Consider the following 14,753-nt stretch of genomic DNA (forward strand, 5'->3'; position numbering starts at 1 on the left):
TCCAGCATGCAGTGGCGGGCTCGAGGAATGTGTGGGAGTCACTGTGGTGGATGTTCATGTTAAAATGTGTTTTTGAGTGATCTGTTACTTTTAATTGTATGACTGACCTGGCCAGTGAAATTCCTCGTATGTTGCAAAACATACTTAGCGAATAAATTCTGATTCTGATTAATTTTATAATACGGACACTGTATGAAGTAGTCCAACTGTTTTCTAACTCGGCTTCTATATACATATATATGTATATAGAAACAGGCCCTTCGGTCCAACTTGTCCACACTAACCAACATGTCCCATCCACACTAATCTCACCTGCCTGCTTTTGGCCCATATTCCTCTAAACCTGTCCTTTCCATGTATATGTCCAAATGTTTCTTAAACGTTGTGATACTGCCTGTCTCAACTACCTGCTCCAACAGCCCGTTCCATACACCCAGAACTTATTTGTGAAAAAGTTCTGGTTCCTATTAAATCATTCCCTCCCCTCTCCTAAACCTGGTGTCCTCTGGTTCTCGATCGCCCTACTCTGGGCAAGAGACTCTGTGCGTCCACCTGAACTATTCCTCTCATGATTTTGCACACAGATTTTATGCTTTATTGATTTTGTCCTTCTACACATGAACCTCAGTGCTTCGTTTTATTTTTGTTTGAAAGTCACTTTGTCTGAAAGTCAAGATTGAACCTGGGTGTCTGGTGCAGTAAAGCAGCACCTCTACCATTGCACCAGTGTTTGCCGCCCTATCTTTGTAAATTTAAGATTCATCAGGGCCACACAATGGTGTTAATGCTGGGTTATAGCGGCAACGATCTGGGTCCGTTCATCACTGTGGGTGCAGTCTGTACGATTTCCCTGTGACCGGATTAATTTTCTCTGGGTTCTCTGTTTTCCTCCCATATCCCAAATATGTGTGGATTTGTAGGTGGTTTGTCATCTGTAAAATTGTAAATTGTCCCTAGTGTGTAGGATAGTGCTAGTGATCGATGGTCGGCGTGGGCTCAGTGGTTTCTGCATTGCACCTCTAAAGTATGACAGCCGGTAACATTACATGTCACATCCAGTTCGCTGTGGGCTATGAATTGGTCAGAAATAACACATTATGATTATAGATCTCACCCAGTTTATTCACGGTTGTCAGGGTTCTCCTTGATGCAGAATATTATTTGCACAATGCTTATTCCGACTTTCAATTGAAAGCTATGGGTTTGCTGTGATGCTACTGGGTGTTGGTTGGCATATGATCCTCAGTGTATGAGACTGTGTATGTTGGAATGTTGTGTGATGTGTATTATTTAGTCTTCCTCCCCCCCTCTTGTGTGTAGGGTGCGCTGACTTGCATCTGCTGGACATGCTCACGCCATCCGAGCGGAAACGACAGGGTTACATCCACGAGCTCATTGTGACAGAGGAGAACTACGTGAGTGACCTGCAGCTGGTGACTGAGGTAAGGAAAAACCCTGGAGACAATCAGACGCGCATTTTCAAGCAGACCTGCTTTCAAGGGCGGCACGCTGGTGCAGGTCTTACAGCCTTACGCCACGGACTCAGGGTCGATCCTGACTTGCCTGTACGGAGTTTGTACGCTCTCCCCGTGACCTGCGTGGGTTTTCTCCGGGATCTCCGGTTTCCTCCCACATTCCTCACTCCCTTCCATTGAGTCTGTCCAAAGCAAGCGATGTCTGCGAAGGGCGCTCAGCATCGTCAAGGACTGCTCTCACCCCAACCATAGACTGTTCACCCTCCTACCATCCGGGAGGCGCTACAGGTCTCTTCGTTGCCGGACCAGCAGGTCCAGGAACAGCTTCTTCCCTGCGGGAGTTACATTACTCAACACTGTACCTCGGTGATTGCCAACCATCCCCACCCCCACCCCCCCACCCCCACGGACACTCCTTCCACCAGCAAAAAAAAATAATTGCACTGCTATGACTGTATGCACGTAAATATATTTATTTATTGATCATATTCTATGTCGCTCTCTAGGGAGATGCTAACTGCATTTCCTTGTCTCTGTAATGTACACTGCACAATGACAATAGATTTGAATCTGAATCTGAATCCAAAGATGTACAGGTTTGTCGGCTATTTGGCATGGTATAAATGTAAATTGTCCCTAGTGCTTGTAGGATAGTGTAAGTGTGGTCGGCGCAGACTCGGTGGGCCGAAGGGCCTGTCTGCACGCTGTATCCCCAAAGTAAAGTAAACTAAACTAAACCTGAAAGCATCCAAGGCGAATAACAAATCTGACAACGACTGTACTAAATCTGGTAGACAAAAAAATGCTGGAGAAACTCAGCGGGTGAGGCAGCATCTATGGAGAGAAGGAATAGGCGACGTTTCGGGTTGAGATCCTTCTTCAGACTTTGTGAGTTGGTGCCAACAAATTATGAAATCTAATGATAACCAGTGAAACGCTGGCACCCCTGACATTTGTCAGTGACAATTGTATGATCAATTATCCGTTTTGTTTTCTAATATTTTAGTGTAATGTGGTATTTGTTCTTAGTTATGTCCAGTTTGGTGGCATCTCTGAGCTTTCACAGGTACAAGGACCATATTGGGAAGGTAAATTATGAATAATAGTGATCCCAAAATAAGTTAGTTGAGGTTACACAAAAAAGCTGGAGAAACTCAGCGGGTGCAGCAGCATCTATGGAGCGAAGGAAATAGGCAAACGTTTTGGGCCGAAACCCTTCTTCAGACTGATCGGGGGCGGGGGTGGGCGGGGACAAGAAAGGAAAAAGGAGGAGGAGCCCGAAGGCTGGGGGATGGGAGGAGACAGCAGGGGGACTGAGGAAAGGGAGGAGACAGCAAGGACTAACAAAATTGGGAGAATTCGATGTTCATGCCCCCAGGATGCAGACTCCCCAAACGGAATATGAGGTGCTGTTCCTCCAATTTCCAGTGCTGCTCGCTGTGGCCATGGAGGAGACCCAGGACAGAGAGGTCGGAGACAGAGTGGGAGGGGGAGTTGAAGTGCTGAGCCACCGGGAGGTCAGCTTGGTTATTGCGGACCGAGCGGAGGTGTTCGGCGAAACGATCGCCCAACCTCCGCTTGGTCTCACCGATATAGATCTGCTGACATCTAGAGCAGCGGACGCAATAGATGAGGTTGGAAGAGATGCAGGTAAACCTCTGTCGCACCTGGAACGATTGCTTGGGTCCTTGAACGGAGTCGAGGGGGGTGGTAAAGGGACAAGTGTTGCATCTCTTAGTTAGTTAGTTGAGTTAATTGAGTTAAGTTAGTTGAGGCATCGTTTAAAACGCATGTGTGTTTTGCCTCATCTATTTTTGTCCATTGGGTCCCCGAGAAGGGTGATAGATGGCCAGCATGGACACCGTGGGCCAAACGACCTGTTTCCATGAATTCATTTCAATTCAATTGCTGAATAGGCAGGAGAATAGCAAGCTTTTCACTGTACCACGTGACAATAAACTAAATCGAACTGAGAGGGAAAGATTGGTCAGCCATGTTCGAATGGCGGAGTAGACTTGATGGGCCGAATGGCATAGTTCTGCTCGTGTTAATTCATAGAAACATAGAAAATAGGTGCAGGAGTAGGCCATTCGGCCCTTCGAGCCTGCACCGCCATTCAATATGATCATGGCTGATCATCCAACTCAGTATCCTGTACCTGCCTTCTCTCCATACCCCCTGATACCCTTAGCCACCAGGGCCGCATCTAACTCCCTCTTAAATATAGTCAATGAACTGGCCTCAACTTCCTTCTGTGGCAGAGAATTCCAGAGAATTCCAGAGAATGTGTGAAAAATGTTTTTCTCATCTCGGTCCTAAAAGATTTCCCCTTTATCCTTAAACTGTGACCCCTTGTTCTGGACAATTCCTGTGAATGCTTTTGTTAATTACCTTTCTATTTTTCTTCTCTAAATTATCTTTTCTTTAGAGAATTGCTAAACCCTGAATAATGTGCTGTTGCTGTGGCTGTTGATGATCTGCTTTGCTTCATTAGGTTTTTCAAAAACCATTGCTGGAGTCTGATCTGCTGACGGAAAAAGAAGTGACCATGATTTTTGTGAACTGGAAGGAGCTCATCATGTGCAATATCAAATTGTTGAAGTAGGTATCCGTTGGGGTGGTAACCTTTCTGACAATGATACATTTCTGTATCCTACTGTCTTTTGTTCCTATATATTCAATATCCTGTTACCACAGATGAGACAAAATACATATCATAAGCCAGTCCCATTGTAAACAAATACATTGCAACAGTCTGAAATTATGATGTTTTTAAAAGACATATTTAATTTTTATTCTTATTCTTATTTTTCATTTGGTGCATCAAATGGGCCAAGGGGGGAAGGGGGTGGAGGGACGGCAAACTGGCGCAGCAGTAAAGCTGCTGACTTCCAGCGCCAGAGACCTGGGTTCGATCCTGACTGCGGGCTCTGTCTGTACGGAGTTAGATGTGGCCCTTGTGGCTAAGGGGATCAGGGGTTATGGAGAGAAGGCAGGTACGGGATACTGAGTTGGATGATCAGCCATGATCATATTGAATGGCGGTGCAGGCTCGAAGGGCCGAATGGCCTACTCCTGCACCTAATTTCTATGTTTCTATGTATGTTCCCCCTGTGACCTGATTATGTTCTCCATGGAATCAGAAAGGACTTAGAGGCTGGGTAATTCCAAGTCTTTGTCATGGAGCCACATTGAAGTTTGTTTCACTAACCTCCGCAGCAGGATATAACAATCAATAAAACAGCAGATGGTGTAAAATTGAACTAAAAGCAGATGTTGGAAGCAGTGCCTTGGCCCTGCTGAGCATTTCCAGATTTTCTGTTTCGATTTTTGCAACATGAAACAAATATTTTGTTGAAATGCACCAGTTCCTTCCATCCGTTTTCCATTTTGTTCGTAGTGTTACTCCCACGGAGTATAAAGTAGTGAGTTGGCTGTCTTTATACAGGTTTTATAGATTTGTTTTCTGCGGTGAAGACTTTTTAAAGAAATCAAATGTCACCACAATCATATCACAACTGGAGAGAGGTCCTGAGCTACTGTGTATGAACGAACTGCAGGTGCTGGTTTCAACCAAAGATAGATACAAAATGCTGGAGTAACTCAGCAGGACAGGCAGTATCTCTGGAGCGAAGGACAAGGGTCGAAACCCTTCTTCAGTCCTGAGCTACTATCTACCTCATTGGACTCTCTCAGACTATCTATGACTATAACAACATTTTAAAAATATTTGGACAGGAATATGGATAGGACAGGTTTAGAGGGATATGGGCCAACTGTGATCATGTGGTTCTGGTGTAGATGGGGCATTGGAATGAGCACGAAGGGCCTGTTTCCATGCTATGACTCTATAATCTTGCTGGATTTGGAACTTGGAAACTTGGTTCACCCATGTTAAGATGGAGACCCATTGGCAAGTGATATATATATAAATTAACTCACCAAGAGAGTTGTGAATCTGTGTATTTCTCTGCCACAGAAGGTAGTGGAGGCCAATTTACTGGATGTATTCAAGAGAGAGTTATGCCCCTGTCCCACTTAGAAAACCTGAACGGAAACCTCTGGAGACTTTGTGCCCCACTCAAGGTTTCCGTGCGGTTCCCGGAGGTTGCAGGTGGGTGCCGGAGGTTGCAGGTAGTGGAAGCAGGTAGGGAGACTGACAAAAACCTCAGCCATGTTCATATTGAATGGCGGTACTGGCTCGAAGGGCCGAATGGCCAACATCTGCACCTATTTTCTATGTTTCTGTATTGATATTGTGATGTTATAACTGCTGATACCAACACGTTCCAAGTACCCCATTGGTAATAAAAGCAATTGATTTATAATGTAGGAACAGTGTTGTAAATGCCTGCCCAGATTAGGGGAATCAAGAACCAGAGGACAGAGGTTGAAGCTGAGCGGGGAAAGATTCAATAGGAATCTCGGGCTCAACCTTTTAACACAAATGGTGTGAAGTGTATGGAATGAGCTGCCAAAGGAGGTAATTGAGGCAGGTACCATCACTACATTTAAAAAACATTTGGACAGGTACATGGATAGGATAGTTTTGGAGGGAAAGGGGCCGAATGCAAGCAGGTGGGACTAATGTAGATGGGGCATTTTGGTTGACATGAGCAATTTGGGCCGAAGGGCCTGTTTCCATGCTGTATTACTCTATGATCCTATGTATATTTTTAATAACTTTCAATGCGGTGAAGGATGTATTGTGTTTGCCTGCGCATCTTGATTAGTACAGGTGTCATAGGTTATGGGGGAAGGCAGGAGAATGGGGTTGGGAGGGAGAGATGGATCAGCCATGATTGAATGGCGGGGTGGACTTGATGGGCTGAGCGGCCTAATTCTACTCCTATAGCTTATGATCCTGTGAGCTTATGATCAGTACTCTACACCGACGTGCTTGTGCTTTCACCCCATTGAAGGGCGCTGCGTGTAAGGAAGAAGATGTCGGGGGAGAGAATGCCGGTGAAAATGATCGGAGACATTCTAACTGCACAGTTGCCCCACATGCAGCCCTACATCCGATTCTGCAGCTGCCAGCTTAACGGGGCGGCACTCATCCAGCACAAGACGGATGAAATTATAGAATTTAAGGAATTTGTCAAGGTAAGTAGCCGTCCCTCACTGCTGCAGGGCAGATGTGCAGCAGGCAGACGTGCAGCAGGCAGTTATGCAGCAAGCAGTGAAGCAGCAGGCAGTGAGGCAGCAGCAGGCTGTTATGCAGCAAGCAGTGAAGCAGCAGGCAGTGATGCAGCAGGCAGTTATGCAGCAGGCAGTGAAGCAGCAGGCAGTGATGCAGCAGGCTGTTATGCAGCAAGCAGTGAAGCAGCAGGCAGTGATGCAGCAGGCAGTGAAGCCGCAGGCAGTGAAGCAGCAGGCAGTGATGCAGCAGGCAGTGAAGAAAGCAAATGGCATGCTGGCCCTCATTGCGAGAGGATTTGAGTTTAGGAGAAACGGAGGTCAATAAAAAATAGACAATAGGTGCAGGAGTAGGCCATTCGGCCCTTCGAGCCAGCACCGCCATTTAATGTGATCATGGCTGATCATCCCCAATCATTACCCCGTTCCTGCTTTCTCCCCATAACCCCTGACTCCGCTATCTTTAAAAGCCCTATCTAGCTCTCTCTTGAAAGTATCCAGAGAACCGGCCTCCACCACCCTCTGAAACAGAGAATTTCAAACTCACAACACTCTGTGTGGAAAAAGTGTTTCCTCATCTCCGTTCTAAATGGTTTACCCCTTATTCTTAAACTGTGGTCCCCGGTTCTGGACTCCCCCAACATCGGGCACATGTTACCTGCCGCAAGCCTGTCCAAACCCTTAATAATCTTATATGTTTCAATAAGATCCCCTCTCATTCTTCTAAATTCCAGAGTATAGAAGCCAAGCTGCTCCTTTCAGCATATGACAGTCCCGCCATCCCGGGAATTAACCTTGTAAACCTACGCTGCACTCCCTCAATAGCAAGAATGTCATTCCTCAAATTAAGGGACCAAAACTGCACACAATATTCCAGGTGTGGTCTCACTAGGGCCCTGTACAACTGCAGAAGGATCTCTTTGCTCCTATACTCAACTCCTCTTGTTATGAAGGCCAACATGCCATTCGCTTTCTTCACTGCCTGCTGTACCTGCATGCTTACTTTCATTGACTGATGAACAATGACCTCCAGATCCCGTTGTACTTCCCCTTTTCCCAATTTGACACCATTTACATAATAATCTGCCTTCCTGTTTTTACTATCAAAGTGGATAACCTCACATTTATCCACATTAAACTGCATTTGCCATGCATCTGCCCACTCACCCAACCTGTCCAAGTCACCCTGCATTTTCATAGCATTCTCCTCACAGTTCACACTGCCATCCAGCTTTGTGTCATCTGCAAATTTGCGAATGTTACTTTTAATCCCTTCATCTAAATCATTAATGTATATTGTAAATAGCTGTTCCCAGCACCAAGCCTTGCGGCGGTCACTGCCCCACTATTTCACTTTTTGCCATTTATTGAAAACGGAGACCCGTTACATAACCCTATTTTTGTCGCTTTTTTTTGAGCTTTTCCTGTCTGAACCAACCAGAGTCGTGAAGGTGCAGGAGAGTTTGAGAAAAGAAAGCCCCTTATCCATGTCAGAGAAACACTCTACCCAGAAAGGGGATACCAGTCTGTTTTTGTTGTTTTGTTGTTTTTGTGCTCTTTTATTTATTTATTTTGCCTACTAATCTCCTATGTGGGACCTAATCAAATGCTTTCTGAAAGTCCATGTCCACTACATCTACTGGCTCTCCCTTGTCCATTTTCCTAGTTACATCCTCAAAAATTTCCAGAAGATTGGTCAGGCATGATTTCCCCTTCATAAATCCTTGTTGACTCGGACCGGTCCTGTTACTGCTATCCAAATGTGCCGCTATTTCATCTTTTATGATTGACTCCAGCATCTTCCCCAATACCGATATCAGGCTAACTGGTCTATAATTTCCTGTTTTCTCTCTCCCGCCTTTCTTTAAAAAGTGGGATAACATTTGCTACCCTCCAATCCACAGGAACTGATCCTGAATCTATAGAACATTGGAAAATGATCACCAATGCGCCCACGATTTCTAGAGCCACTTCCTTAAGTACCCTGGGATGCAGACCATCAGTCCCTGGGGATTCATCAGACTTTAGTTCCATCAGTCTACCCAACACCATTTTCTACCTGATTTTGGATGATCAGCCACGATCATATTGAATGGCGGTGCTGGCTTGAAGGGCCGTGTGGCCTACACCTGCAACTATTTTCTATGTTTCTAGATGTGATCGCTGCTTTATGTCTCATTAAGTTTAACATAAATCCTGGATTTCTGGAAAATGTTATTGCTGTAAAATCTATTAATGCATTTGATCGGGTAGACGGACAGAATCTCTTGCCTAGAGTAGGGGAAACGAGAACCAGAGAACATAGGTATAAGGTGGAAAGATTGAATAGGAATTTGAGGGGTAACCTTTTCACACAAAGGGTGGTGGGTGTATGGAATGAGCTGGCAGAGGAGGGAGTTGAGGCAGGGACTATTTGAGACCGGGACTATTGCAAAGTTTAAGAAACAATTTGACAGGTTTGGACAGGTTTAGAGGGATATGGGCCGAATGCACTAGTGTGGATGGGACTAGTGTGGATGGGACATGTTGGTTGGTGTGGGCAAGTTGGGCTGAATGACCTGTATCCACGCTGTACGACTCTAAGACTCTATGACTCTGTGACTATTTCTAGCCACTTGTTCCATCTGAATTTGAGTCAACTCCCTTTGGAGTTTCATCAGCACTTCACTAGTTTTTCTCCCAGTTCAAAGGGTCATCTCTGAGGAACATGGACAGGTAATGTTTCGGGTGGGACCCTTCTTCAGACTGAGCGAGTCTGAAGAAGGGTTCTGGCCCGAAACGTTACCTGTCCTTATTCTCCAGAGATGCCGCCTGACTTGCTGACTTACCAAGGCACTTTGTGCCGTTTTGTGTAAACCAGCATCTGCAGTTCCTCTTTTCGACATTTTGACTCTCCCAATATGGTCTCAGCAAACAAGCTCTTGTTGTAAAAGGTTTTGCTGTTTTTGCAGAATGCAATGACTTGACCAATAAGTGTTTTGAGATGTGTCTGAAGGAACTGCAGATGCTGGTTTAAGCAGAGAATAGACAAAAATACAGAAACTGGAGTAACTCAGCGGGACACCATCTCATAAGTCTTGATCCAAAAAGTTTTGAGATGTGTCTGAAGGAAACAGGCCATCTCGATGTCCGTGCCGAACACATAATTTAGTCCCATATACCTGCGCTCATACCATAGACAAAACTATACATAAAAACGTGCTGGAAGTCATTCCACTCAGCTACCACTCTCTGAGGAACAGGCAGTCCCATTCTCATGTCAGTCCCCTGAAGAAGAGTCTTGATCCAAAAAGTCTCCCATTCCTTCTCTCCACTGTCCCACTGAGTTACTCCAGCATTTTGTGTCATTTTGGAATGTTTTGAAAAATAAAATATAATTTCAATCGTAATTAATATTATTCTACTCATCTTTTAACAGAGACTAGCGATGGACCCACAGTGCAAAGGAATGCCTCTGTCAAGCTTCTTACTAAAGCCCATGCAAAGAGTAACCCGTTACCCATTGATCATAAAAAATGTAAGCATTTTTTTTCTGTGCATGTTTTCCAACTTGAAATGGTCATTATAAAATCGCATTTCATCTCAATTCAATTCAAAATTTAATTTCATTGTAAAATCTCTCGCAGAAAAAGCTTTTTGAGAAGTTTTCATTTCTTCCTTTAACATTGGTGAGCACTAATAAAATGCACCATGAAATTACACCTGCTGTCGAGAAAGAGAGAGGGACCCAGTGTAATGGGGGCCACCGAGTGGACAAAGAGGGACCCGGCTTGGGGGGGCTGCTGAGAACAAAGACGGACTGGTGGGGGAGAAGGAAGAGGGACTATATTGAACACTTTTGTAACCTTGTCGCTGTCCTTGACACACTTCTTGCACACTTGCACATCTTGCACACTTGTACTGTAAGCAAACAAATAATCTCACTGTAGATAGACACAAAATGCTGTAGTAACTCAGCGGGACAGGCAGCATCTCATGATAGAAAGAATGGGTGATATTTTGGGCTGAAGACCCAAAACGTCACCCATTCATTCCTTCTATCCGGAGGTGCTGCCTGTCCCGCTGAGTTACATCAGCATGTTCTGTCTATCTTCGGTACAAACCAGCATCTGCAGTTCCTACCAACACATGCAAGAATCTCACTGTTCCAAGTACCTGTGGCAATAAAGTATCAATTAATCTTTTTTTTTTACACACACAATGAAATAAGGTACAGGTGAACTTTATTGAGATTAGATAAAAGGAGTGTGTGTTTTAATATCTTGGTGTGCCCTGCTGTTATCTCATGCCTTTTCCATACTGTATTTTTCTTTGAAGCAGTCACCAATGTCTCCCAGAAAGGGATTCTTTTAAAGCTGTCGTTTGTTGAATAAAAATGTGCCCCATGACCTTCAGCTGAGAAACGCCTTCAGTTATCGCTTAAATATTAACTTATTGTGAATTCTACAGCTAATGATGTTGATTTTTTTCCCCCTTGTGAAAGATTCGTTGAAGATTTTGGGAGCTTCAAGTTGACGTTCAAGTAACCTTTGCCTTTCCGCACGTATCCTAGATTCTGGAGAACACGCCGGAAAACCACCCGGATTTCAGCCACTTGAAGCAGGCGCAAGAGAAGGCGGAGGAACTGTGCTCTCAGGTGAACGAGGGCGTGCGGGAGAAGGAAAATTCCGACAGGCTGGAATGGATCCAGACGCACGTCCAATGTGAAGGTTTATCCGAGGTGAGGCCGCGGAAATAGCCAAAGTCATGGTTCCAAACGATTGAGCCGAGATTGATTGTATAATTGCAACAGCGCTGTGGGTAAGATCAAAATCTCTTGCTGAAAGCGGAGAGTCACATTTCATGAATTTAAAGGGAACGAGATCCGTTCAAAGTTGCCGTGCAATTTGACAGGGTTCTTTTGGAGGGGGAACTGCAGATGCCGGTTTAAACCGAAGATAGCCACAAACTGCCGGAGTAACTCAGCGGGTCAGGCAGCATCTCTGGAGAGAAGGAATGAGTGACATTTCGGGGGCGAGACCCTTCTTCAGACTAGAGTCAGGAGGGAGGGAAACGAGAGATATAGACGGTGATGTAAAGAGATATAGAACAAATGATTGAAAGACATGTAAAAATGTAACAATGATAAAGGAAACAGGCCAATGTTAGCTCTTTGCTCAGTGAAAATGGGAACCTGGTGCAACGTGGGTGGGGGTGGGATGGGGTGCGGGGGTTACTCGAAGTTAGACAAATCAATATTCGTACCACTGGGTTTTAAGTTGCCCAAATACTTTATACCTTTCTGGAGTTAAATGCCAAACATTGGGAAACTTGAACAGATTGAGGACTATGGATGCACATTTGATATTTGCCAGCAGCAGTGTATATACAGTATACACAGTTTAGTATATACAGTAATGCGCTGTGTGAATGTTAATGTGTTTGTTATGTTGAGTTCATTGAATAATGTCAAGTGATACAGAGCCCTCCATAATGTTTGGGACAAAGACCCATCATTTATTTATTTGCCTCTGTACTCCACAATTTGAGATTTGTAATAGAAAAAAATCACATGCGGTTAAAGTGCACATTGTCAGATTTTAACAAAGGCCATGTTTACACATTTTGTTTTCACCATGTAGAAATTACCGCAGTGTGTATACATAGTCCCCCCCCATTCCAAAGCACCATTATGTTTGGGACACAGCAATGTCATGTAAATGAAAGTAGCCATGTTTAGTATTTTGTTGCATATCCTTTGCATGTAATGACTTGAAGTCTGTGATTCATGGACATCACCAGTTGCTGAGTGTCCTCTCTGGTGATGCTCTGTTACACCTGTATTGCAGCCATCTTTAGCTTATGCTTGTTTCGGGGGCTAGTCCCTTTCTGTTTTCTCTTCAGCATATAAAAGGCATTCCCAATTGGGTTCAGATCGGGTGATTGACATGGCCACTCAAGAATTGACAATTTTTTAGCTTTGAAAAACTCCTTTGTTGCTTTAGCAGTATGTTTGGGATCATTGTCTTGCTGTAGAATGAACCGCCGTCCAATGAGTTTTGAGGCATTTGTTTGAACTTGAGCAGATAGGATGTGTCTATACACTTCTGAATTCATTATGCTATTAACATCAGCAGTTGTATCATCAATGAAGATAAATGAGCCAGTACCTTCAGCAGCCATACACGCCCAGGCCATAACACCACCGTGTTTCACAAATGAGGTGGTCTGCTTTGGATCTTGGGCAGTTCCTTCGCTCCTCCATACTTTGCTCTTGCCATCATATCAAAGTGAATCTTCGTCTCATCTGTCCCAAGACCTTTTTCCAGAACTGTGGTTGCTCTTTTAAGTACTTCTTGACAAACTGTAACCTGGCCATCCTATTTTTGCAGCTCACCAGTGGTTTGCATCTTGCAGTGCACCCTCTGTATTTCTATTCATCACGTTTTCTGCAGAGAGTGATCATTGACACATCCGCACCTGATTCCTGAAGAGTGTTACTGATCTGTCAGACAGGTGTTTCGGGATTTGTCTTTATTGTAGAGAGAATACTTCTGTCATCAGCTGTGGGGGTCTTCCTTGGCCTGCCAGTCCCTTTGCGATTAGTAAGTTCACCAGTGCTCTCTTTCTTCATAATGATGTTCCAAACAGTTGATTTTGGTAAGCTTAAGGTTTGGCTGATGTCTCTAACAGTTTTATTCTTGTTTCTCAGTCTCATAATGGCTTATTTGACTTTCATTGGCACAACTTTGGTCCCCATGTTGATAAACAGCAATAAAAGTTTCCAAAGGTGATGGAAAGACTGGAGGAAAGACTAGGTGCTGAGTGCTCTCTTATACCTGCATTAAGGAGACAATTAAACACACCTGAGCAATTACAAACACATGTGAAGCCCTGTGTCCCAAACATTATGGTGCCCCGAAATGGGGGGGGGGGGACTATGTATAAACAGGGCTGTAATTTCTACATGGTGAAACCAAAATGTATAAAAATACCCTTTAATAAAATCTGACGATTTGCACTTTAACCACATGTGATTTTTTTTTCTATTACAAATCTCAAATTGTGGAGTATAGAGGCAAATAATTAAATGATGGGTCTTTGTCCTAAACATTATGGAGGGCACTATAAATCTTCAACTTGAGGCCAACTGCAGAACTGGCATCCACCGACCATTGTGGAATCTTGCCCGCTTGTCACAGTAATTTGTTCAAGTCAATTCACACCTTGTTTCCACATAGACTGCCACCATCTCCTCATAAGTAACTTCTTCACTGCTCACCAGTTGGGACATAGAAACATAGAAATTAGGTGCAGGAGTAGGCCATTTGGCCCTTCGAGCCTGCACCGCCATTCAATATGATCATGGCTGATCATCCAACTCAGTATCCTGTACCTGCCTTCTCTCCATACCCCCTGGTCCCCTTAGCCACAAGGGCCACATCTAACTCCCTCTTAAATATAGCCAATGAACTGGCCTCAACTACCCTCTGTGGCAGAGAGTTCCAGAGATTCACCACTCTCTGTGTGAAACAAGTTCTTCTCATCTCAGTTTTAAATGATTTCCCCCTTATCCTTAAGCTGTGACCCCTTGTCCTGGACTTCCCTAACATCGGGAACAATCTTCCTGCATCTAGCCTGTCCAACCCCTTAAGAATTTTGTAAGTTTCTATAAGATCCCTTCTCAAATTCTAGAGAGTATAAACCAAGTCTATCCAGTCTTTCTTCATAAGACAGTCCTGACATCCCAGGAATCAGTCTGGTGAAACCGTCTCTGCACTCCCTCTAGGGACAGTAGTGAAAGGTAAAATATTGGAGGAGGATAAATTTGCCAGCTTTGAAACATGTCAAGAGTTAAGAGTGTTTTATTGTCAGAAGATAGACACCAAAAGCTGGAGTAACTCAGCGGATCAGGCAGCATCTCTGGAGAAAAGGAATGGGTGACGTTTCGGGTCGAGAGCGTTCTTCAGACTGAGAGGGAAAGTAGAGATATGAAAAGGTGCAGAAAGCAAGTGATTGAAAGGAATGCAAGAGGACAAATCAAAGCCGGCAAGGATGAGCAAGGAAAGGTGGAGCCCACAATGGTCCATTGTTGGCTGTGGAGTATGGTGACAACGAGTGATCCAAACAGTGAAACTCGGCAGGACGATAGTGAAACTA

General features: G+C 44.4%; 1 protein-coding gene across 1 annotated transcript in view; it reads left to right on the plus strand.

Annotated features, from left to right (window-relative positions):
- Positions 1-14,753, plus strand: part of itsn1 (intersectin 1 (SH3 domain protein)) — a 171,800-nt gene that overhangs the window by 141,048 nt on the left and 15,999 nt on the right. Inside the window, 5 exon segments of the mRNA XM_055645202.1 lie at positions 1,321-1,442; positions 3,970-4,076; positions 6,398-6,581; positions 10,033-10,131; positions 11,167-11,334. Coding sequence (XP_055501177.1) covers positions 1,321-1,442; positions 3,970-4,076; positions 6,398-6,581; positions 10,033-10,131; positions 11,167-11,334 — 680 coding nt within the window.

This window comes from Leucoraja erinacea, chromosome 13 (assembly GCF_028641065.1).
Source record: "Leucoraja erinacea ecotype New England chromosome 13, Leri_hhj_1, whole genome shotgun sequence".
NCBI classification, from domain to species: Eukaryota; Metazoa; Chordata; class Chondrichthyes; order Rajiformes; family Rajidae; genus Leucoraja; species Leucoraja erinaceus.